At 44.3% G+C, this 25731-nt stretch overlaps 1 protein-coding gene and 1 long non-coding RNA gene across 2 annotated transcripts in view; one reads left to right on the top strand and one right to left on the bottom strand.

Moving 5' to 3' along the window:
* LOC144786079 (actin, cytoplasmic 1-like) overlaps window positions 1-25731 on the top strand; it is a 62344-nt gene that overhangs the window by 29670 nt on the left and 6943 nt on the right. Inside the window, exons 2-4 of the mRNA XM_078665028.1 lie at window positions 14430-14558; window positions 15857-16096; window positions 19773-20211. Of these exons, the coding sequence (XP_078521154.1) occupies window positions 14436-14558; window positions 15857-16096; window positions 19773-20211 (802 nt within the window). The 5' untranslated portion in view covers window positions 14430-14435. The remainder of the gene's footprint in view (window positions 1-14429; window positions 14559-15856; window positions 16097-19772; window positions 20212-25731) is intronic.
* Window positions 15935-25731, bottom strand: part of LOC144786080 (uncharacterized) — a 367986-nt gene continuing 358189 nt past the window's right edge. Inside the window, exons 2-3 of the long non-coding RNA XR_013602079.1 lie at window positions 16701-16763; window positions 15935-16067 (exon numbers count right to left, since the gene is read on the bottom strand). This is a non-coding gene — a long non-coding RNA (uncharacterized LOC144786080). The remainder of the gene's footprint in view (window positions 16068-16700; window positions 16764-25731) is intronic.

Genomic DNA, 25731 nt, shown 5'->3' with positions numbered 1-25731 from the left:
GGAGGTTGCTGACAGGGAAATTCTTTACATAGGGAAGTATCACAACGCTAATGTTTATGGGGAGGGGACCGCCCTGGACGAGTGCTAGCGCAAATGATCAGACCCCCTTACACTAAAGCATACATCACAAAGTTGCAGTCCACACCGGGGCACTCGATCACAGATCCACTAGAAATCCAGAAGGCGTTTTTGTCTTACTTCAAAACACTTTACACTTCAAAATTGGGTTCTGATCGTACGGATCAGGAGTCTTATCTATATGAAATTGCATTAGTATACTTAGAAAGATTCATGCAAGATTTTTTAGCAGAGCCCATCATGAAAGATAGTATAGATGATGCCATTACAGCCCTCAAGACGTCCAGCGCTCCTGGTCTAGATGGGTTTATTGGTGAGTTTTACAAAGCCTATAAAGACCACTTGATCCTCCGACTGCTAGACGTCTATGCCGAAGCCCTAGAGAAACAGATACTCCTGCCTACTCTCCGAGAGGTGGTTATCATCCTGCTCCCCAAGCCGGGTAAAGACCTACTGTGTGGCTCATATCGCCCCGTCACTACTAAATTTAGACTGCAAAATCCTCGCTAAGGCGCTTGCTTGCTGCCTCTCGCTGTTTATGGAATCTATAATCTCACCCGCCCAATCTGGTTTTATTCCACACTGCCTTCAATCACCGCACCCTATTTAACACTTTGCACAGAATAAACCTGGAGATCCCCACAGCAGCGATCCTTCTAGATACTGAGAAGGCTTTGGACTCCCTGGAATGGCCCTTTTTCCTTTCCATAATGCAACGCATGGGGATGCCACAGGTAAGCATGGGCGTAAAATCCGTTCTGCTCGCGGATTTTGCGGATTTTCGGTAAATTCGCAATCCGCAAACTCTCGCGAACTTGCCGAAAATTCGTAAAATCCATGCGAAGCTGATTTTTTGCTTGGTCGCACTTGCCAACTAGAATACTATACAATTTCGCGGGAGTAAACACTTGCGAACACGTAGATGCGGTGGGCAGCGACAATCTCGCAATTGCGAGATTGCAAAATTTGCAATTTCGCACAAGAAATCCACCAGCAGGCAGCATAAACCTTGAAAATTATGATTTTTATCAGAATAACTCCTCAGGTTGACATTTGCCTGCACTTTTTCTTTGCAAGGAGTCCATTTTGGGGGGTGGGGGTGGGAGGAAGGAAGTGCCCCACAGTCTCCAACTTCCTGTTCCTGTCCACCAGGCTCCTCCCAGTGCTTTCTTCATGTGCTGGTCACTTTGATTTGGATCTTGACCTGGAAGGATTACTTTTTGTGGATGCTGCTGGATATTTGGATTTTTGCAAAACTGAAAGCACTCAGCAGGTGCAAAAGTTCAATCTTATCATTAGTAACCATTCCCTGTAGTGGTTCCTGAGGGGCCCCTTCAGAGTTCATTTGCCTACTTGCAACTATTCTATGACCCTGCTCTGACCCTCACAGCAGGCTCAGAGAATAGCTACAAGTATACAACAAAGGTCCTGTTAAAAAAATTACACTGCAACAGAAAGCAATTACGGACAAAACTGAAAGCACTCAGCAGGTGCAAAAGTTCAATCTTATCATTAGTAACCATTTCCTGTAGTGCTTCCTGAGGGGCCCCTTCAGAGTTCAGTTGCCTACTTGCAACTATAGGCCACAAAGGTCCTGTGAAAAAAAATTGCACTGCAACAGAAAGCAAATTACAGATAAGGAAGCAGATGCCAGCCAGACTGGAAGTTTTAAATTCAGTGACACCTTAATCAACCCCAAATTAATTCATGTCAGTTGAAGCAGGGCAGGTGTGCTTGCTTTTTTTCACCCCCATAATCTACAGTGATAAACCAACCAGAGGGTGGCAGTGATGTACCAGAGGGTGACATGGGTGTACCAGAGGGTGGCAGTGGTGAAACAGAGGGTGCTGTGAACCTGTGATGATGAACCAGATGTAGAATCAACATAGTCGCGGCCGTTGCAAGCCGACAAGTAAGTTCGCAATTGCGAACTGGTACAGAACCCTCGCGAACTGGCAGAAATCCTTGCGAACACAAAAAAAAATAAAAAATCCGCAAATTTGCGAGAGTTCGCGGATTTTGCGGATTGCGAATCCGTAAATACGCAAGTTCGCGGATTGCCAATTCGCAAAATCCGCCCATGCTTAGCCACAGGGATTCATTGCCACCACAGGTCTGTTATATAGTCAACCTACAGCTAGGCTCTGGCTCAATGGTACTCTGTCTGCACCCTTTCCCTTATCTCGGGGCATGAGGCAGGGTTGCCCACTATCCCCTTTAATATTTATTTTAGCAATGGACCCCTAGATTAGGCACTTTCAGGAAAAACACCTGCATAGAGGTTTGCAATTTAATACGAGCCCGTTGCTAGTTTCTTTATATGCCGACAACACAATCTTATATGTTCGAGACCCCCAGACAAACCTGGATCAACTCGTCAGAGAGATCCTACATTTTGGCATTTTTTCTGGTCTGGGGATTAACTGGCATAAATAAGTTATCTTCCCTCTCACAGCAGGAACAGCCCGCTGGGATCCGGAATTCCCACTGGAATGGTGTGCTGATTCCGTAAAATATCTGGGGGTTCACATCCACCTCGATTCCGACCAGATAATTCGACGCAACTATGGAATGGCGATCTCCAAACTCGAGGCACAAATAGACTCCTGGCTCCGACTCCCACTCTCCATGGCAGGCCGAGTGGCCCTTATTAAAATGATCGTACTTCCGAAGTTTTTATATCTGTTTCATAATATACCAATCCCACTTACAAATAAATTCTTCAGCACTTTGTGATCGCACTTAATCAGGCTTGTTTGGGGCAACAGAACACCCAGGGTGAGATGGCAGATAATGACGCTCCCCTGTGATAGAGGAGGCTACGTGGTCCCTGATCTACAGTTGTATTTTCTGGCAGCACAATGTAGTTTCGCACAGACATGGTACCACCCGGATGCCAGGATTACATACCTACGTCCGGAGTCAGACTTCGTCTTACCGAACACCCTGGCCACCGTATTGCCCTCAGGCATCCCCAAGGACATTCATCCGGTGTCCACTACCACCGGGGCATGGGTTAAGTTGAGTCGTATCACAAACACCCAGACACTGTACTCTTCATCTCTCCCACTCCCCAAAGCTAAATTGCTACCCATTACGGGCGAAAAGTTGGTACAAAAGACTTGTACTAAATTTAATGTTAGCACAGTGGGGGATTTGTTCCCTGCGGGCCACATCTTCGACCCAGATGATGTGTCTATGTTTCCAGATGCCACATTTATGGATACATTTGTCTTAGCTAGGCTGCGCTCAGCTCTGTGGGCTCAGCTCCCGGACTATCCGCTAGAGCCTCCATCGTTCCCCCCTTACAATGGTGTTAGGTAGCAGCAAAGGAATCCATCTTATATCACAACTGTACAAGGCATGTTCCGACCTAGTCCCGCTTAATGACGAAAGGATACGTAACACGTGGGAGACGGATTTAGGCAACCCAATCACTGATGAGCAATTGGCGGCCTGCTGCAGGGTGATAAAACGGTATCCATCAATAGCAGACATAAATTGATCCACTTTAAGTTCTTGTGCAGAATGTATGTTATACCTGCCCGAGCACACAAGATAGATCCTGGTAGACCACATCACTGCCAGCGGTGCCAGTCCCCTCAAGCAGACTTCGTGCACCTTGCCTGGACGTTCCCACGCATCCACACCTTTTGGGTTGAAGTACACAAAACTTTAAGTAAAATGATACAATTGCCGATTGAACCCTTGCCTGAAATTGCCCTCTTGGGATATGTTGTTCAGTTCCCTCCTAAAACACGCAGATTTGCTGCCATCTCTCTACTCTTGGCTAAAAGAGAAGTCGCAATCCACTGGGGCGGCAAGAGGGCTCTGACTATACACGGTTGGATCCAAAGTTTAGCAACCTGCTCTATGAGAAGTGACATATATGCTAATACTATCCTTCCCTTCTCAAGACCTAAAGACGTCTGGGGCCCCTTCAGATCTTTCCTTTCGCAGCAACAGCAAGACCCCCACTCCCAGCTGGAGCGGGGGATAGTACCGACTGGGGTGGGATAGATAGATTCAGTTTCTGCATTGATGGTCACTGATGTGTCACGCCCACACACCGTGCCTAGACTATTTGTTTCCCTGTGTAATTGTCCTTGAAGGGGAGGTGGGGATGTTCTGATGGACCAGTTGGCGATGGCGGCATCTTGGATGGGTCTTGTGTGTGTTAAATGCGTAATTTTGACGTACTTGTTGGATCTACTGTGCTTTGGAGAAAATGTCACCAGTACCGTATTATGACTGTACCCTTTATGCCATTCATCTGTACTCAGTGCTCGCATTGTTCTAACCAAAGTGCTAAATAAAGTTATTTAAAAAAAAGTACATGTCTACTACAGATACTCGTGGTTAGAATTACATATACACAAGTTGCAAATGTTCTTAAGAGTCCATGTTAACAAAAGTTGAAGGGATTAGGGTTGAACAAATATATATTGCACAGTTACAGATTTGTTTTACTTTGCTGTCATTATGGCGTTCAATTTGCGTCTTTTTTTGTTCACAAACGAAAGACGTCTGTGCATATAGGCTTTCTTTAAGAAGCAAACACTAATGGCCCGTTTTAAATAGTACATGGAAAGCAATATTTTGCTGTGTATGCCTTTTAGGTTCACCCCTTAGAAGGCAAACAACTTCTGAATCCTTTGCCTACTGCTTTTTCAGAGTACATGTTTCGATCGCAATCTACATAGCAAAGGAGACCATACTCACAGATTACTAATAGAAATAAAAGAACAATTATGAAAGGCCAACAATAGATTTGCAAAACAAAACCTGGAGGAATTGGACACAAGCAGATTTACCAAAGAATCCCGTATACTGGGGCTCACAAAGAGTTAGTTGTTAAAGTGACAGGACCAGGTAGGACGTTGTGAACTAGTGCGTAACTAAAAGTTGAGAAAGCAGATGAAAGATTGGGCCAAAGGTAATCATGAGTTGGTCCTCAAGAATTTTACATTTTTAAAAACAAATATAAACAAAACAGTGAGCATGTGTTCTTACCAATTTTACTACATTTCTCAATTATAGAGATTTGCCTTTTAACAAACGGAGAGTGTGGATTCTATGGAAACCGATTAAAACGTGTTTTTCCACAAAGCCCTCATTACGATTAATCCAGATTGGTTCAGTAACAAAAGTTACCTGCAGAATCTGGATTACAAGTTTATCGGCAACACTATTTTGCTGATGCCCCTTCCCACACCCATTCGGACAACTCACCAAGAAAACACTTGGCAAATGCGAAGGGGAAAAAGTCCCAGTGTGTGTAAAAACCCATAGGAATTGGTGCAGAAACACCAATTGCCAAGGCAATTTCCCATTGGTGAGGGCTAAACTTTAAGTACCAAGGTATTCAGGTGTCTCATAATTACACATCCCCATGATATCATTCTCTCTGGCGCAGGAATACCACATGGGTATCCCAGGTGAACTTGTAGTAAGCAAATAACAGAGCACAGAGATTAACAACCTCATTGAGTTATTCACAAGATTAAAACACATTCATAAAAAAAGTGATCCAACTCTGAAAGGAAAGAGAGTATGTAACAGTTTTATAACTAAAGAGGAGTCACAGTTAAGTCTTTCCTGAGATTTATGTAGTCAAATATAATGGAAAGAAGAGTGATCTACTTTTTAAGTTAGAAGGGACCTTTAGGCTTGTCAATACAACGCCTGGGGAGGAGAACGTTTATGAAATCACCTATGCAGGATTTAGTCAATTCAATTCATAAGCTTTTATTCGATTTGAAAGTACAAATCATACAAGCAAACATTAAAATACAATACCTTATATGACTCAAAATGTACACATGAATAGTACATATAAAAAAAGGGGATAAAAAAAAAAACATGTGCAACAGTTAGTAGGCAACAGATAATAGTTAGATAATATGGGCAATATAAAAGTTATACAAAAGAATCATATGTGTACAGACAGGATATCAAATATATTTATCACTCCAAATGGTGTTTCCTGGCAGCTGTACATTTAAAACAGGACAAAAGTCCGGGCGGCTCGAATGGGCATAAAAGGAAAAATTTAGTGTGTGAAAAAGGACCATACAATACATACTGTAGATTTATAACATAAATGATAATTCAACATTTACACAACTTTTATGTACAGACAGGAATGTATAAAGTAATAGCAGCACTATACATTTCCTGGCAGCTGTACGTCTCAAAAGGGCATAAAACTAGCAAAATACAGGTTAAAAATATTTTATATACAACATATACAGGTCGTTCAGTACAGACAGGTATGTATAAGGGTGTTACAACACTATACTTTTCCTGGCAGCTGTACATTTCAAAATAAAAGTGGCCACAAAAAAGCAAATATCCACATTCTCCAAAGAGGATAATAATATCAATGCGGTCTTTGCGGATCGGATGTTGTATTTTATAAAAATGGGCTTAAGGTATTTTACCCTTAAGAATTGGTAAAATTTACAGAAAAGTAAAAAGTGGCAACAGCTCTGGCGTGAAGTATTGTCACACGGGCAGGGGGTCTCGGATCTGACTTTCTGGTTTGGGAACGCAACAAGGTGGTGTACGATACCCAATCTGACTCGGGTTAATACGAATTGATGAGATGGACGAGTCACATTCACAAGGTAGGGTTGAAGCCCCGGAATTAAATTCAGTTCCTTATAGAACTTCACGGTGGCTGACTTACCGTACACTTTGTCACGCTCAGCCTTTTTTAAAATTTAAGAACGTTTGCTTGATTTCTTTTTTGGAGATGGCGACTGCCAATTCTGGAACAAGGAAGACATCAATATCAAATAAAAGGTTGTACCAGAACTGAATGTATCTCAGCCATTGTATGCGTAACGAGTGGTCCAAACCTATACAATCAAGAATAATCTCTTGAGTGAATCGAGTCTCTGGCTTAGCCCAAATAGAACGCCACAATAAAAGTGGCCGGACTGCTGCTAAGTCAGATATAAACTCGATCCCTACCTCATCATGGGTTAGTTGTACAGAGGCAGAAGAAGGAACACATAACAATCTCTTTAAAAACTTATTTTCATCAGTTTGGAGCAAAGGGCCTACACTATGGCCCCATACACCCGCCCCATACAGTGCAGAAGAAACGCAACGGATGTTGTATATATTGATCATATCTGGGATGCTTCTCGATCCAAGTTTAGTGGCAAATCGAAATATACTGCTAGTGGACCGCAGCATTTTCAAACTGATGTTATCAAATTCAGTAGTCCAAGACCCATTGTTGGTGTAGGTGATTCCCAAATAACAGAAAGATTTAACGTGTGTCATTTTATCACTGTCCAAGAAAAAACTATGCTTCATCTTATTTGCAGCCTGCCCGCATGACATAACATAAGTCTTTGATTTATTCACACAGAGCCTTCTGTTTTGAATAAACAACATAAAACTATCGATTAGGCGCTGAAGGCCAATCTGGGTACGGGATAAAAGAACGGCGTCGTCCGCATATAGTAAAAGTGGGACGGGATTACCTCCAATCGAAGGGGCATCCGCGGAAATGTCAACCAGGGTACGATCAACACCATTAATAAAAAGGGAAAATAAAAGAGGGGCCAAAACGCATCCCTGGCGAATTCCCCTTGAAACTTTGAGGAATGGGGTACATTCGCCTAGGGTGCCATAACGGACCTTACAAGAGAGTTTTTCGTAAAGCCTGGCTAAAAAGTGGACAATTTCCTTCGGTGCCCCTGACTCTAGCAAAACCTCCCAGAGAATAGCATGATTAACTAAATCGAACGCGCTGCTCAAATCAGCAAAACATAAAAAAAGGTTGCCCTTTTTGGCTACAGTATATTTGTTGATAATAAGGTCCAAATTTACACATTGTTCCAAAGTGCCCATACCTTTCCGGAAGCCATATTGCACTTTAAGTTAAAATATTCGAATCAGTTGCCCAGGTTTCTAACCTTTTAAGCAGAATCCTGCTCATAACCTTCATTGAGGCGTCCAGCAGAGAAATCGGCCGATAGTTGGAGGCCTCAGATTTGCTACCTTTCTTGAATAGGGGAATTATAACTGATTGACCCCAAGAAGGAGGAAAATTGCCTTCTGCCGCACAATTAAAAATCCTCACCAGGATGGGGACCCACAAATTTGGTTCAGCTTTAAGTAAATCAATGGGAACCCCATCCGGGCCTGGAGCTTTTCCCCCTTTACTATTGGAAAGTCCTTCATAACTAACCCTGGGCGTAGTGGGCGTAGTGGGGCTTCGCGGAGCTACGTGAAGTGGGCGAGAAACTACGCCCACCTCCGCACTCCGCGTAGCCCCACTACGCACCGCAGGCCTCCCTCCCGCCCTCCCTAAATACTTTAAATTAAAAGTGGAAAAGAATTAATAGGCACTTACCTTGCCCGCCGCTGCCCGCCGCGTCCCCGGGGCTCGCTATCTTCATGGCTGCCGTCTTGTGTACTAATGCGCATGCGTGGGCGACCGCGCATGCGCATTTCTCGTGAGAAATGCGCATGCGCGCCCGCTCGCGCATGCGCATTAGATACACAAGACGGAAGCAATGAAGATAGCGAGCCCCGGGGACGCGGCAGGCAGCGGCGGGCAAGGTAAGTGCCTTTTAATTCTTTTACACTATTAATTTAAAGTATTTAGGGAGGGCGGGAGGGAGGTGGGTGGCGGCCAGCTATGCTCCGTCTGCGGAGCGTGCGTAGTGCCGCATTCTACGCCTGCTACGCAAAATGCGTAGAAGCCGGCACTACGCACACTCCGTGCACGGAGCGTAGCCGCCCGCCCAGGGTTATTCATAACCCTCCTCCAGTGTTACTCCCATGGGTAGAGGTATCCAGGGTGAAGCCTCAATAGTTGAAACATCTAAGGGTGTCCCTTCCGGGTTAAAGATGTTAGAAAAATGGATGATCCAGTCATTACATGCGACATAGGAAGTTAATTCCAGGATGCCATCTTTGTTGAGAAAAGGGCTGTTAATTGTATCCCAATATAATTTGCAGTTTTTGGTCTCAACTGCTTCCTTTAACTTATCCCATGCTTCACTTTGTAAGATCTTTTTTCTGTTGGTAATTACCATTTTATAGTTGGCCCTAAGATGTTTTATTCCGTCACTGTCTCGTGGTTTGGTACCTAATGCCTTCTTCAATTCCCGAAGGGCAAATACACAAGGTTTGTCAAACCATCCCTGCTTCATACCTCTGTTAGATGAGGGAGCCTTAGTAAAGATACCTTCGATAATAGTGTTGATAGTGATGAAGTGTGACAATAGGGACTCAGGGTTAATTACATTTTCTAAACAATAGCTAATTTGGGTTTTACAGCTAGATATAACCTCCTTTTGTTTGGCCAAGGAGTTGGTTCCAGACCATCTGATCCTTAGACCATTTGGTCTAATAGGTACTAAATCAGTGGAGCACTTTTCTCCTATCACTGGTGAAGTACCGTGACCCAGGAGGGTAATACAAATGCTATTGTGGTCACTGAGGCTTTCCTCTTTGATATACAGGTTGGAAAAGTCCCCTGTACTAGACAGCAAAATGTGATCAATAAATGTTCCAGCATCCCTTCCTGTAAAGGTGGGACACGTATCTGTCTGGATGTTTTTGTTACAGTTTAACAGGTGTAGGTCTAGTTTGGTTAACATTTTATTAAGTATAGATCCATAGTGACAGTGTGGGAAGTGGAGGAAATCCTCCCTCTCTCCCACTCCCCCCCATTGGTTAGACATTACTGTTCCAAGGCCACAGGGATTCCCTTTGGACAGGTGGCATGGCTGTAGGTTAAAATCCCCTGCCCATATAACATCTGCCTTTCTGTTCGAAAAGCCCATAACCCTTACAATTTCCTTTTCAAGGGGGAATAAAATATTCCCTCTGGAGGCATCAAAGATGTTGTTGTAAAAATTTACTATAACCAGATCGATTCCCTTACTGCAATCAACCCTCACTACCTGGCTGTGGGTTCCCACAGTCGAACTGCTTCTGACTACACAGTTACACAACTTGTTGGACAGAAGCAACAGAAGACCCCCCTTAGCCCTACCTGAACTAGATTTAGTGGCTTTGAGGCAATGGGATGAGTAACCTTCAATATTGATTTGTTCCTGGCACCAGGTTTCCTGGAGGAGGATTATATCAAAACCTCCCCCAATAAACCTGGACCAAAAGGGTGAGTCTAATTTCCCTGCAATACCGGCTATGTTCCAAGAGATAAGGGTAAGACCGGCATACTTGATAGTATCATAAACGGTCATCACCGGCTGGGGAACACAAGGTATGGTTGGACTAACTTCCGGGGTGCTCACAACTAAGCCCAGTCTAGAGGCATCAGAGGACGCACTCACTTCAGGGCTAATACAAGGGGCACCTATGCAAGAATGGGTGGTTTGGTTATTACTAGTAATAGTATAGGGTGGAAAAGGTTCTGTGGGGCTTCTTTCATTTACCGTATCATATCGTCGGCCCGCCCGATCAACGGCGGGTACACAGTCCGAGATACGGGATGCTGTAATTCTATCATTAACAGATAGCTTGCAAACATAGGGGGACCCAGGCTGCTTGATGGCTGGCTGACTAGAGGGTGATAGGGCACTACGTCAGTCGACCATCTCCAGACAGTCGAATCTGTTGCTGGTGTGAATACCTTGCCATCCGTTCCCCATAGGATAGCCTTTATTGGGGTACCAGGGACGGGGTAGCCCATCCCTATTCCTGCTCTTTTGTGTCATCCAAGGGCCTCCATAATTCCAGGCTTGTTCTTGAGGAATAACCCAGTTGGGGGCTAAAATTGGAGCATGAAAATTAAATACAGGTGGATAGAAAAAGGAGAGCCGCTGAGTGTCGATTCCCCCTTTCTTCTCCAACTCTGGCCATGAACAAATATGATTCACCGAGGATGCGTCTTCACAGGTAACAATGACGCAATCCCCCTGGATACTCTTAGGACTCGCCCCCACCCATGATACCCTACGGACTGAAGATATTCTACAGGTATTAGTAGGCTGTAGTGGCCTGTTGCTACTAAGCCATTGGAGAATTTTATTCAAGAGGGACCAGGAAGGTTCATCAGTACCTGCTGGAAGTTCCGGGACTCCCGTTAAAATTACCGTAAATGGGGAGACCTCCGGTGGAAGGTGAACTGGGCGTTTAGGCCTAGGCCCCCTCTTAGTATCTATATGATGTAATTTTTGGGTAACCGAGGGTTTGTCATGAGGTGGCTGCAGAGGCCCCTTGGCCGCGATGGCGCTGGCGGCTGGGGGTATAACTGCAGGAGAGAGTTGTGTAGAGATTTGATGACTAGATATGTGTACCTGAGGTGTGGGTTGAGATGAGGGTTTAGCATTGGGTTTGGAAGTTGCACAATTATTTGGAGCAGGTAATGAGGTGGTTAAAGGCTCTTTAGTTTTTGCCTGTACTTTAGGTGTAACAGGCGGTCTGGGTGGATTAACCGGTGTAGACCCAGAATTAATTGCTACTGGTACCCCTCCGGTTGTGGTAGTTCCCACCCTAGTCTGGTTGGGTATTTTGGTGAGTAGTATGGCAAGTTGCTTTTCTATTGCCATAATACTCCTCTCCAAAGGTTGAAGGTGAAATTTTAGTAAGTCCCTAAAACTAGCAAGGAGTTGTGAAGTATCACTGTCAGACGGGCTTGGGCCGCCCTCTTGAACATTGTCCAAAGTGGGGCATTGTAGACTAGATGAATGTGAGGTAACAGAGTTTTTACTGGAAAGGGGATTGTTGACTAATGAGACAATAGGCCCTTTCTTATTATTGGTAGTATGTTGGATTATATTGGTATTCCCCTTATTGTGCGCTTCAGGCTGTTTTGGGACGGCACCTTCTCTGGCCCCCCTAAGCTTATTGGCTTGTGCTAGATCCTGAGCCGGGTCTTCGGATAAAATATGCTCAAGGTCTGGGGTTATCTCAAGGTTCTCAGTCGAATCCAATTCCAGTGACAGATTAGTGGCTGATAAATCTACAGCACTAGGGATGGAGTGAACTTGTGCTGTGGTGCCAGACTGTATTAGAATTGGGATAGGGGTAGCTGATGGCAGTGGGGTTAAGGCTGTTGCTATAGGGCCCATAGAAGATCTCCGGGCAGTCGCAAGGTCCTGGGACACCCTACATTCCAACACAGCAATATTTTGATTAATGGCCTCAGTTGTTTTAGAAATGAATAAATCAATAGGTCCTGTAAACGAAGCAGCTTTAAGGGCTGTTTTGCTTCTTAAACCCCTAGTCATAGTTATAACAGTTTAAGGTCTCACAGTTAAATGTTCAAAATGTCCAAAGTCAATGGGCAAAGTTAATACCTTTAGGGTAGGGTCCAGATGGAATGAAGCAAGGGGGGTGGCCCAGCCCAACCTGGATCAAGCTGGAACGGGCTGAAACGGGCCCGCCCTTGGCCCGGGCTTCGCCCGGCGTCCCGCGAGACGGGGGTGACAGCAAATGTATGCGCCTCCTGGCGCTGATTGACGCGGAATGCGTCGCCGGGAATGCTGGGTGGTGTAGTTTTTGTCTTGCCCCAGCACCGCGCTCCGCTCGGCGGCCAGACCCAAAGGTAGAGCAGGGGTCAGGCGGCGGGAGGCGGGTGGGCGAGGGCACAGCTTCCTGAGGTCTTTGTTCTCCTCTGGACAATAACAGAGTTTTTAGCAGCAATTCGCTTTCAGGCAGATCCCCCGCTCGACCGGGGTGACAGCAAATTTATGCGCCTCCTGGCGCTCGATTGACGCGGAATGCGTCGCCGGGAATGCTGGGTGGTGTAGTTTTTGTCTTGCCCCAGCACCGCGCTCCGCTCGGCGGCCAGACCCAAAGGTAGAGCAGGGGTCAGGCGGCGGGAGGCGGGTGGGCGAGGGCACAGCTTCCTGAGGTCTTTGTTCTCCTCTGGGCAATGACAGAGTTTTTAGCAGCAATTCGCTTTCAGGCAGATCCCCCCTCGACCGGGGCGACAGCAAATTTATGCGCCTCCTGGCGCTCGATTGACGCGGAATGCGTCGCCGGGAATGCTGGGTGGTGTAGTTTTTGTCTTGCCCCAGCACCGCGCTCCGCTCGGCGGCCAGACCCAAAGGTAGAGCAGGGGTCAGGCGGCGGGAGGCGGGTGGGCGAGGGCACAGCTTCCTGAGGTCTTTGTTCTCCTCTGGGCAATAACAGAGTTTTTAGCAGCAATTCGCTTTCAGGCAGATCAGGCAGGATTTAGTCATATGTCACTGTTTCATGGGAGAATCTAGTTACTAGGTCCAGTGAAATGTGATGTTACACAGGAAGGTCATATTAGACAAATCTAATTGATTCCTTCGAGTCAGTAACAAGAAAAATAGGTAAAGGCAGGGCGATGAATGTGATTTACCTAAACATCACCAAAGCCTACATTACAATGCCATACCAAGCATTTACATTTTAAACAAACTGAAATTCTTTGGGATGAAATGGTGTGACCAGATAAAAATAGTCTTCAAAGTGGAATCAGTCCTCCACAAAGGTTATAGAAGACCTCCTTCAAGCCACGCGGGGAACGTGGATTATCCTCACAAAGCGGCTAGATATGGAGTAACAGGAATGTAGTGTGATGGGTTGAAGGCAGCATCACTTACACAAGGGGGATAAAAGAGGGGATCATCCTCATGCAAGGGAGGATAAGCCGCAGTCACATAAGGATTATTCAAGTGGGCAATTAGCGGAAGGGAGGGCGTTGAGAGTATGAGGTAGAAGCAACCCAAAAGAGCAGAAGGAGGGGAGGAAATGGAATGGAATGACGATCCAACAACACAAAGTGGATGAATGTGAGGGTCATCGGCCACAGATGGTAAATTTGGGAATTTAGATGGCTATACGACAAATGGAAACACAAGAGGAACTAAGCTCACAAGAGGTGTGGTACTGGGAACCTCAACCAAATAGTGGATAGAAAGAGAATCAGTCACACAAAAGAGGAATAAATGGGGTGTATCTCTAACCCTATTTGAGATACATTTGGAAATTATCTATTTTTTAAACTAGTTTTTTCAAAAATGTGTTTGGCAAGGACCCCATCCCTGCCATACAGAGACGTCCTATGAAGCTGGGTCTAGTAACAGAGAAAATAAGGAAACTAATTATAGCTGGTGTATTAGGGGGTCTGACCTGGATTTGGTGTGAATATACACATACCACGAGGGATTATATTTTCTCTTATTACTGAACAAATTTAGAGAATCCTGTTGGGGGTGTTGTGCACCTCTTCCTGTACTGCCTACAGAATGCAGCAACAATTCACAAGTAGTTTATATGGGGGGAAATGTGTAATGAGTGAATGCCATTCTACTCTCCAGCTCCCCCTGTATTCCACATGTTTTTGCTGCTAACAATATTCATGACTCTTCTTCCCACAGTTCACCATGGAGGATGATATTGCTGCACTGGTAATCGACAATGGATCCGGTATGTGCAAGGCCGGCTTCGCTGGAGATGATGCTCCACGTGCTGTCTTTCCATCCATCGTGGGGCGCCTTAGACACCAGGTTAGTGACCCCTAACTTGCAAGAACAGCTTGGTATAGGTTGGCTCTTTTAGTTGATTTTCCTTTCTTCATATATTAGTTGAGTGATAATGTGCTAAACGATTTAAAACATTCATGCATACTGTTAGGATTCACTATTTGAAAGGGACGCCCTAATGACGCCCCTTCCAAATAATGAATCGCAAACCCATTTTGCGATTTGGTAACAAGAAGGCCACTTTAAGACAAATGCATACAAATCAGTATAAAATAGCTTTAAGTAAATTACTTAGTGCAGGCAAATCACTACAATTCAATAAAACTTGTAGTAAAGTGAAAAAGTATACGTTTAGAAACAGCTAGAAATCCACCTATAAGGGTTCAGCTATTAAAAAGCTGTTAATGCTGCAATCGTTTTAGAATGCGGCGCTGTAGCCAAATGGGGCGGGTTAGAAATGAAACTCCTCCACAGTATAATTCTGCACATGGCTCGTTGGCAAGCAGTCACTCAAAACTGAGTCGGTGTGGAAAATATTATTTAATTTTATTTGAATGGACATCTTGGATTCCACAAAGGAGGCATACAATTGTTTGTTATACATTAACAAATGAAACTCCTTCACAATAACATTCTGCACGTAGCTCATTAGCATACAGTCCCTCCATACTGAGACAGTATGGAAAATACCATTTCAATTTATTCAAGTTAACCTCTTAGATTCCAAGGAGACATACGCTTTTTACTATACATTTAAAAAAAATTGACAATGACTGCAAAGGAAACTTCAGTGGGGTCAGGGGGAGGATGGAAGATTGTCGTTTGCTGGCCAAGGTTTTAGACTTTCATCTGTTTTCAGGCAACTGGCTCGCTGTAGTCAAGCCCTTAGTCACATGCCTGTGGGATTTGAATACATCAAGATATCGAGCCTAAATATTTAGCATGTACAGGGAAAGAGAGAGACGGAGAGAGTTGTACAGAAAAATAGATCAAGAGAGATATAGAAAAAAAGAGCTGATAATGAAGAGAGAGAGAGAAAAAGAGAAAATGGGGTAAATTAATCCAAATGTTTGACTATTATCAGGACTTGTCTTCCATCCTTAAATAATTACAGTGGACTACTTAAGCTGTTTTCCAAGTGTCCATCTTACTTCGGACCCCTCTGTGAATTAGAACCCTGTGTTTATGGTTGTGTATATGGATGTCCTTTTAATGGTTTCAGCTGTATTTGTCACTTTTAATCAAACTTTAATTATTTAAATTAGTTGTGAATACATATAAAATCATTGCTTTCATTACATTGCCTCTTCCTTTCTTGTTAGGTTGTGATGGTTGGTATGGGCCAGAAAGACAGCTACGTTGGTGATGAAGCCCAGAGCAAGAGAGGCATCCTTTCTCTGAAATATCCCATTGAACATGGTATTGTGACCAACTGGTGTGAAATGGAGGAGATTTGGCATCATACCTTCTACAACGAGCTCCGAGTTGCCCCAGAGGAACACCCGGTCCTGCTAACAGAAGCACCAATGAACCCTAAATGCAACAGAGAAAAGATGACACAGGTGTGTTAATCAATACCCACACCTTGAGCAATCATAACCTTCGAAGAAAGCTTATTACTTCTGTACATTTTGTTACTTTTACTCATTTTTTATAATATTTTCATTTTGTTGTCTGCATTCCTTTGAAAATCTACTTTCATAGAGAGAATCACTGGCCACACTTAAGTTCACAAAATCAAATGTGTGGTTTGAGGAGTGAGAAGCTCTTATTTAAGAAGCTTCTAGGAAAAAGTGGATTCGCTTTGTTGTCTGGGGTTTTGATTATTCTACCAAGGCAGATACATCCTTCAGGCTTAGTTTGTATTTCACCAAGAATACGGAATCGCTGCATAGAAACACAATCATACTTATTAAGATTATGGCTGGTTGTCATGGAATCTTTTTTAATTTTATTGAGTAAACTATTTGACACTTAGGAAAGGACATACAATACTAATTCAGTTCAGTAGTGGAATTCAAAGGGTTTTATTCTGTCCCTTATTCCAGTGAAACAATGTGTTAACATTCTCCTCCACCCTCTTACTTTTCCAAATATTATCTTGAAACTAAACGAATAGCACCTTTCCTAAAGGGAAAGCCTGCTTTAGATAATGCTCTCACTCACAAATTCCTTTGAGTAGGTTTCTTCTTTAAGTTCTGTGCATCCAAAGCCACGGTAATCAAGGACCTAAAAGAGATAACGCATGTGTCAACAGGTTCCCTCCACAAACTGTATTGACTTTCCAGGCAGAGTTCACTGAAGGAACGTAATGCCAACATCAATCATCCTGTTTCGTTATTGCATGTCTTTTGAAATGCCGCTCACATAAACAGAACTGATATAAAACTTCATAAGTTTTAGATTTGAACCATGAAGTAAATTTAAATGTTTTCTTTTCAATTAGTGCATATTTTAGGAATCATTTTGTCAACAGATATATTTATAATTGTGAGTCCTTAGGCGACCTCCTTCTTAACCATGGATATGAACAACAAACAATTCAGCGAGATAGGTAAATTGTATAGCCTGTAAACAATTATTACAAAAATGAAGATGCATCACCTATATCTCAAAGAAAGCTTTACAGTTTATAAAATTCATAACGATTTCTTTCACAGTCCTACCAGCATCTTACCATTTCTTAAATACAAAATGTCAGCGTAAACCTCAAACATATTTCAAAATGGAGTTAATTCATTGTACCGGGACAACTGTAATTCTCAAGATGTATTCCGTCATATATGTCAAAGGTAATGGGCCTGATTGGTGTTTGGTGCCAGCTCTCCACCTGTCCGGGTGGCAGAAGACATTAAGTCTTCCAGCCTGATGGACTACTGCCCACCATATCCAGAGATCACTCCCGGCCCAGCGGTGATCTCCGGAACCACAGTTACAGAGGTTCCTCTGAGGCACTGCAAGTTTGATTTGTGGCTGCCGTATTTTAAATAGCGCTACGCAAACAAATGATGGACGGAATGCTGAATAAATCATACATTCACCCCAGTCAAGAGATCTGGGTCAAATCCATCGTTCTTTTGCTCACCATGACACCTCAGTTTAGACCCAGCCATATGCAAATCAGTCTTGACCCTGTGCCTCATGGGAACAGTCCAGACCGAACTGCCAAGCCAGGTCCTCCCTGGACCAGAAACAAGCATCCTGGGACCAGGTTCTGGGTATTACCCTTCATTAGCCAGGCTAGATCGAATCCAGTGGCACAGTGACCAAGGGTCTGCCCAGACGTTGGTCCCTTGGTCACTGTGCCACTGGATTCGATCTAGCCTGGCTAATGAAGGGTAATACCCAGAACCTGGTCCCAGGATTCTTGTTTCCAGTCCAGGGAGGACCTGGCCTGGCAGTTCGGGCAGGACTGTTCCCATTGGGCGCAGGGTCAAGACTGATTTGCATATGGCTGGGTCCAAACTGGAATGGCATGGTGAGCAAAGAGCAAAAAACGATGGATTTAGGCCCAGATCTCTGTACTGCAGTGAATGCATGACATTTTTCTGTATTCTGTCCATCAATTGCTCTTTTTGCATTTGTCACCCGACTGGGACGGTATGCCCAGATGTGTGTCCCGTGCTCTCCATGCCACTGGAGTCAAGCTATCCTGGCTGATGAGGGCTGAAAGCCTGAAACCTGTCCTAGGATGCTTGTTTCCAGTCCAGGGAGTACCTGGCCTGGCAGTTCGGGCTGGACTGTTCCCATTGGGCACATGGTCAAGACGGATTTGCATATGGCTGGGTCCAAACTGGAATGTCATGGTGAGTCAAAAAACAATGGATTTAGGCCCAGATCTCTGTGCTGGGGTGAATGTATGACATTGTTCTGCATTCTGTCCATCAATAGTTTTTTTTGTATTTGTCACCCTGAGTGGGACGGGTATACCCAGACGTGGGTCCTGTGCTCTCCATGCTGCTGGGTTCAAGCTATCCTGGCTGATGAGGACTGAAAGCCCGAAACCAGTCCTAGGATGCTTGTTTCCAGTCCACGGAGTACCTGGCCTGGCAATGCGGGCTTGGCTGTTCCCATTGGGCACAGGGTCAAGACTGATTTGCATATGGCTGGGTCCAAACTGGAATGGCACGGTGAGCAAAAAAAAATGAAGAATTTAGGCCCAGATCTTTGTACTGGGGTGAATGTATGACATTGTTCTGAATTCCGTCCATCAATTGTTCTTTCATCTTTTTGTTTTTCAAATGGCTGCGCACCAAACTTATTTCTGTTTCTAAAACAGACTTATAAAGTAGGAGTTTGTTATTGAAAAACAAAAGAACTAATGACCCTCACACCCTGGGAGATTTCTTACAGAGTCTATGTGTCATTTCCCATTCTTTGATATTCCGGACTGCCAAGTGTTTCCGGGCGGCGACAAAAATAAAAAAAATAAAGAAATAAACGGTTTGCAATAAATAGGGCAGGAGGCCTGATATCCTTACTCTGATAGTCCCTTATATTAGAGCGGGTGGAACGATGATTAGGCTGACATGGTAACCCACCAGGTTTGTAGTGAACTACTCTGTTCACCAAAGTCTAAGTTGGGCCCAATGAGAGTTATAGAATCTAAATAAAATACAAAGCATATAATGCCATCATTATTTCTAAGCAAGAACATTCGGAGATCAGATTTGTACTAAAAACCAAAGCGTACTCCAACATATGAAAAGAGGATACCTTTACCCCTATATCTCTCTTAATTACACCTAAAATATTACACGTTTTTTTACATAATCTAGTTTCCTACGGTCTGAACTAGAAAGTTTAATTTTCAGACTGTCTGAGCAAGAAAACATTTTGGTGCAATCATAAAAGACTGTGAAAATGATAGGCTTTATGTCACGTATATTCCCATGACATTTTCCACATCTCTGGAATTCTGGGGCACCTTGCTAATAACTCAATTTTCCACATAATAATTAAGATGATTCTCCCTGACCTCCCATCCACATTAAGTGCCTTAAAGGATACCAACCGTGATTGATTGCAATAGGACTGCATATTATTTACACTCTACTGGCCAGAATCTTGCATGTATCTGTAGGATGTTTCTGGAAATGCAATAAACAGTGTTAACATTAGTTCAAATAGTTAATGAAACTACAGCGTTTTCTGATGGCTAACACAACCATTATCAGTCAACCAACATTTGCCCCATTCTTTGTTCTCTTATTGCATTGTAAATTTTTTCTTTTTCAGACCATGTTTGAGACCTTCAACACACCAGCTATGTATGTTAGCATTCAAGCTGTCCTGTCCCTGTATGCTTCTGGTCGTACCACTGGTATTGTGATGGATTCCGGTGATGGTGTCACCCACACTGTGCCCATCTATGAAGGTTATGCCCTGCCTCATGCCATCCAACGTCTTGACTTGGCTGGTCGTGAACTGACGGACTACCTCATGAAGATTCTGACCGAGAGGGGCTACAGCTTTGTTACCACAGCTGAAAGGGAAATTGTGCGTGACATTAAAGAGAAGCTCTGTTATGTTGCTTTGGACTTTGATCAGGAAATGATGACTGCTGCCTCCTCATCCTCGCTAGAGAAAAGTTATGAGTTGCCAGATGGTCAGTTGGTCACTATTGGCAATGAAAGGTTCAGGTCCCCAGAGGCGCTTTTCCAGCCATCCTTCCTGGGTAAGTCAATATCAATGCTCTTGATATTATGTGATAATGTGGCTGCAGGATTGATATTGGAACTTTTATTCTACATTGTGGGATATTCATTAATATTCTTAAATAGTGAATATCTGCGCCTGTCTGCCGGATTATGGGAATTTTGTTTTTACAGTAGAAGGGTCTACCAGCTAGGAAGGGCATGGTGGTGACATGGCAAAGAGTTGGGCTCCGTCATGACAGAAGGATTGAGGGGTGTTATCAGAGGATTGGTGGGAAATTAGGATGGTTGAACAGATGAACCATATAGTGTGAAACCACAGTGCCCATGGCTAATACACCTGTCTGCCTAATGGGGGATCATAGCTCCAGCACCCGACTCCAATGCACAACATGTTCATGAAAATGCAATTCCCCACCATCAACAAGAGTGACAAGTACACATTACATGGTTGAGCTCTGACCTGTTGTCCTGCCTACGATCCTCAACCTGAGCATTATATTTATGTCCTCTCATATGTTTGAGTCTTCACACCTTTGCTGGCAAACCTCTTTCTGGCCATCTGATTGCCTTCTTAAGCACCACTGTTAGACATGGCATCTTTTGGCGTGTTTCCCCTGAGTTTTTACTTTCTGACCTCCCGGTTTTGACTCTGTTTTTGCTGGCGTAGTGTTTCTTTGCACTTTTCTCACTACTGATCAGTGATAAAGTGCAAGTGCTCCTGTGGTAAATTGTGTTATGGATTGGTGTCTCCATGATTGGATATTTTATTTACTTGTTAGACCCTAGTAAAGGGCACTGAGTGTGCCAGGGCCTGTGAATCAAATGCTACGCGTGGGCCTGCAGCACTGATTGTGCCACCCACATGCGTAGCCCTGAAAAGGTAACTCAGACCCGCCATTGCGGAGCCTACGCTCAGTTTGTAACTGCCATGTCGACTTTGCCAGTGAACACACTTGCCAGTTCTTCACCTTCCCTTTTCTTACATGTCAGCCACCCCTAAGGTAGGTCCAAGGTACCCCAGTGGGCCGGGTGCAGTGTATGTGAAAGGTAGGACATGCCCTGGTGTGTGTGGCATGTCCTGATGGTGAATTAGGGCCAATTTCATTTTTCCCTATTGCAAGGCTTCCTGCTCCCCATAAGACAGAATGGAGAGTTTGTTTATAACATCTTATAAACATAACAGGCCCGGGTAATTAGGTAGGAAAATAAAGTTTAGTATGCCTGAACTCAGAATCTAAGGATGCATCTTTTAGTGAAGGTGATTTTTACATTCTGTGTTTGAAAATACCACTTTTAGAAAGTAGGTATTTTCATGGTCAGTCATCCTGTGTTGCTCTGCTGGAATGTGGATTGCCTGTCTGGGTTTTGGATGACAGAAGGCTGGGGAGCAGGAGTGGCTCCAGATAGTCTAGGTGAGTTTGGAAAGGGCTTAATAGACCTGGGCTGCAATTGGGGAAGGGGGAGGAGATTTGCTTGCACCTCAAAGGACCTGGTCTGCCTCTGACCATGCTGTCTCCACCTTCTGCCAGGAAGTCACACCAGAGAAGGCAGAACTGGTTCTGGCCGGGCACAGACACTCTCTGCCTAAGAGATCAAAGAGTTTTGCGAAATAAATACTGGGGCCCAGACCCCTGAACTTTACAACTCTTTTGGACCAAGAAGACTGCCAAGAAGAAGAGCTGGAAAAGCTGTGAGGAGGAACTACCCCATTACTGTGCGCTTTGCTGTGTTGGCCTGCAGTGGCTGCTTCTGTCTTGGGCAGTGAAAGGACTGGACTGAACTTTCTGCAACCTACTTTTGTGAGTTTCTCCAAAGGGCTTGAGGTTGAGCTTGCCCCCTGTTCAAGAAGTATCAGGAACAGCAAAGACTTCAAGCTCTTCTGCCCTCAGCACTGGGGACTGTGAGTTTTGTGCTGCAACAGAAGAAGAAGCAACCTGACAACGTCGCCGACGCAACTGCCGACTCAGTGTCCTGAAGGCACTGCCGCGACCCTGGGCTCACCGACGACACGTACTGACACCACCACGAGCTGCTGCTTGCACTGCGACCTAGGGGCAGAGCACTCCGCACCAACTCGCTTCACGACGACATCTTGGTATCCCTAACGACTATGCTCCACGCCGAAATCTATGCCGCTGCTAGCACCGTGGTTCGAGGACACGGCTCTTAAAGTTACACGACGCACCGCCCTCATCCTGCACCGCAACCTTGGCCTACAGACACAGGCGCCATCGACTCCTGTTCATCAGCTGACGACAGCGCTTCAGCAGTGACAATGCCGCTGCTTGCACCGCCAGTACCTCGACGAGCACCGCATTTACTTCACACCGCGACCCTAGTCTCACCGACGCCACCATCTGATGCCGCCACCGAGCCGCTGCTCGCACCGCGACCTGTAGGCACCACACACTGCACCGCTGCACTTTGCACTTTGCACCCGACGCCTACAGAAGCCAGCGCTCCTGACTTCAACAGAGAGGAGTTCGATCTGCAACGTGTGTGACTTCGAGGGCCCGACGACTCCTGCACCGACCTCCGGAACCGGCCCCTGCAGACACCGTGCTTTTGGAAGCTCAATAAGAGGTCGCCGATGCCCGGCATTTCTAAAAGGTACTGTTTGCAGATCTTCTCAACACTGTAGCTGGCCCGCGACGCCACGGTCAGCCAGAACTGTTTGGATTTGTTCACGACGCCTTAATAGCCCCGGACGAAGCTATTGACATCAAGGAACTGTTTTTCAAGCATATTTTGATAACGGAAGATTTTTAAGTACTGTATTGTGGATTTTTTTATCATTTTTGGTTTTTGTCTTAAGTATATAAAAATATTGGATATTTTTCTAAACGGGTGTGGTGTCCATTTGTAGTGCTTACACTGTATTACTGTTGGTTATGTGCAAATGCTTTACACACTGCCTCTAATATAAGCCTGACTGCTCTTGCCAAGCTACCAAGGGAGTGAGCAGGGGTTATTTTAGGAGTGTAAATCCTTTATCCTGACTAGTATAGTGGTTTCTGCCTGGCTTTGGCACATGCCTTAGCCTAATAAAAATCCCAATTTTAACAGCCACCCTCTAAAGATGAGCCTGCTACAGCTGTTCCTTCTTGCCTCCACCTACCTTTTTCAGCCTGCCGTCCTGCCTGAATTTTGCCATACATTTGTTTCTGTGTACCTGCTACACGGGGACGCCCTTACAACATCCCCCTACCAGCCTTACATTCCTGCCTTTTGCAACCTGTACCAATTAGTTACATCTAACTTGTTGCTTTCTGGTCCTCTGTTTGAAGTCCTGTCTAATGGCACTATCCGAAATTCCCTTTGTCCTCGTGTTTGCTGCACACTGCCTGACAAACTCTGTATTGCTGCTTCCCACTATCTCAGAGTAAAAGATGTGGAAATAGTTGCAGCTGTCGGGACCCCTGGCGATGCAGCTATTCCATGATGGGCACCAGTGTTACAAACCTACCCAATCTCATTCCCACACAACGTATGTCTGATGATGAAAGATGAAGGAATAGGCTCTAGGGAGTCAAGTGTAAACATGCCTTTGGGACTACATTCTACAAGGAGCCTAGCAAAGAACCACCAGTTTTACATTCTTGGAATTGACCATTCACACCTTCACTCCATGGCTCTGTTCATTCTACTTTCCACCAACGTTCCGCCAACTAATTTACAAATATATGCACCTTCCATAACACAATCTTACCTCTCCTAGCACAAAGGTGAGGTTCAATCTGCACCTTGCACATGCCTAGATTCACACAGCCCGATGAAGGGCTATGCTCTTGTTTTCTTGCCCGCGATTGAAACAGCTAAACACCTAATAAAGGGATACTTCTTATTTTCTACATTTAGAATTGCTTCTGCTTACAGGTTGGGATGGAGCCAAAGCACTCCAATTACTACTTGTTGAATCCAATTAATTTGTTACTTTTATTTGAATACTAACACAAATTATACCCTAATTTCTGTGGTTCTAAATGAAAGCGTTGGGGTCTTTATAAGACATATTGACAGCATGAAAGAAATCTGAAGTAGGCACATTAATTTAAATGAGTTTATTGTGTGCATGATCAAACTCTCTGAGAGTAGAAAGTAAAAGAAATTAAAAGCAATGTTAGTAGTTTGTGTGCATCAGTTATTTTTAAACTGTAGGGCATAATGCTGGCAAAGAGAAATTATTTTAAATTGTAAATAATGGTAGGATGACGAGGTGAATTCAATCACAGTTTGACAATACTAGAAGGCACATCCTATGCTCCCTTCACTGGCTCCCTATTGCTCAAATAATTGAATATAAGTCGCTCTGCATTGCCCATAGAGTCCTTCAAGGGAAATGTCCTCCCATCCTTCAACAGCTTTTTAAACCGTATGGACCCAAAAGGGAACTCCGTTCCTCCAACCTACATTTGGTCACCGTCCCTGCAGTTAAAAGGGCCAGAAAAGGAGGACTCTAGGTTAGCTTTAATGTAGCTAAGCTCTGGAACTCCCTCTCCTTGGCCATCAGGACTTTAGACACTGAGCTGCATATTTGTAAAGCCCTCTAAGACGGCTGCTGATATCTGTCTTGTTGTGCACCCTCTCTTTACTAGCACTGGGATGCCTTTGGGTCGCCATGCGCTCTACAAATCCCATAGCATAGCACGTACAGGTAGATCAGAGGACTCTGAAGCCCATCTAGCATCTCTTTATCCTTATTCTCAGAGGATCCTGTGTAGTAAATATATGGGCTCCTTTTATTCTACCATCTCTCGGTATGAAAGATGCCCAGAAAACAACATTTTTATGGAAATGGTATACAAAAACACAGAAACTACATTTTCACTGCATCTTTCAGGCCAGCTAATCTGTTGTAACATCCACTTCTAAATGTATTAGGAGGTATATATCACAGACAGAGTGCTGTAACCCTATAACCATCAATGAGTGGAGGCCATAATGTCTAGGTGTATGTATGTGTAGTATCTCTCCACTGAGAAGACCATAGGAGACTGATACCTATGCTCTCCTTCCCAAATAACACTGTCCTCATTTCTGAGTGAGGAAAAAGGAAATGTTAACAGCTGGGAAAGAAGTCAATATGTGAATTTTCAGTTTTAATGCTGAGCAGCCAAACAGGGGTACGAGAGACATCAGATATCCATCAATACATTTTTCAGGGTTATGAAAAATGTGAACAGTTATAGATTTGCTATGTTCATATTTATACCTTCAGGTGGATGTCACAGGCTCCATGCCAGGGTTTTTTAAAAGTTTCCTCTATATGCACTTACATCAGGCGACAATGTGGGTTAGTTGGCTGAATAAATACCCAGGTCCCCCTTTCCTACTTGATGTACTGCAAAGGAGGTAAAAGGGCTAACATATATATTATTTAATTTAAGTAAAAACCGTCTTATGACAGTTCCCTATAGGTTTTTGTAGGAATCCAATGTGGAAATAAAGTCTGCCCTCAGAGAATAGATTATTTGGGATGCAAAGAGTAAACATGTATTTTTTTCCTATAGTTCCCTTTTAGATGTTTGTTTCTAAAA

This window comes from Lissotriton helveticus, chromosome 10, assembly GCF_964261635.1.
Source record: "Lissotriton helveticus chromosome 10, aLisHel1.1, whole genome shotgun sequence".
NCBI classification, from domain to species: Eukaryota; Metazoa; Chordata; class Amphibia; order Caudata; family Salamandridae; genus Lissotriton; species Lissotriton helveticus.
This window is presented reverse-complemented; position numbering and strand designations above follow the sequence as displayed.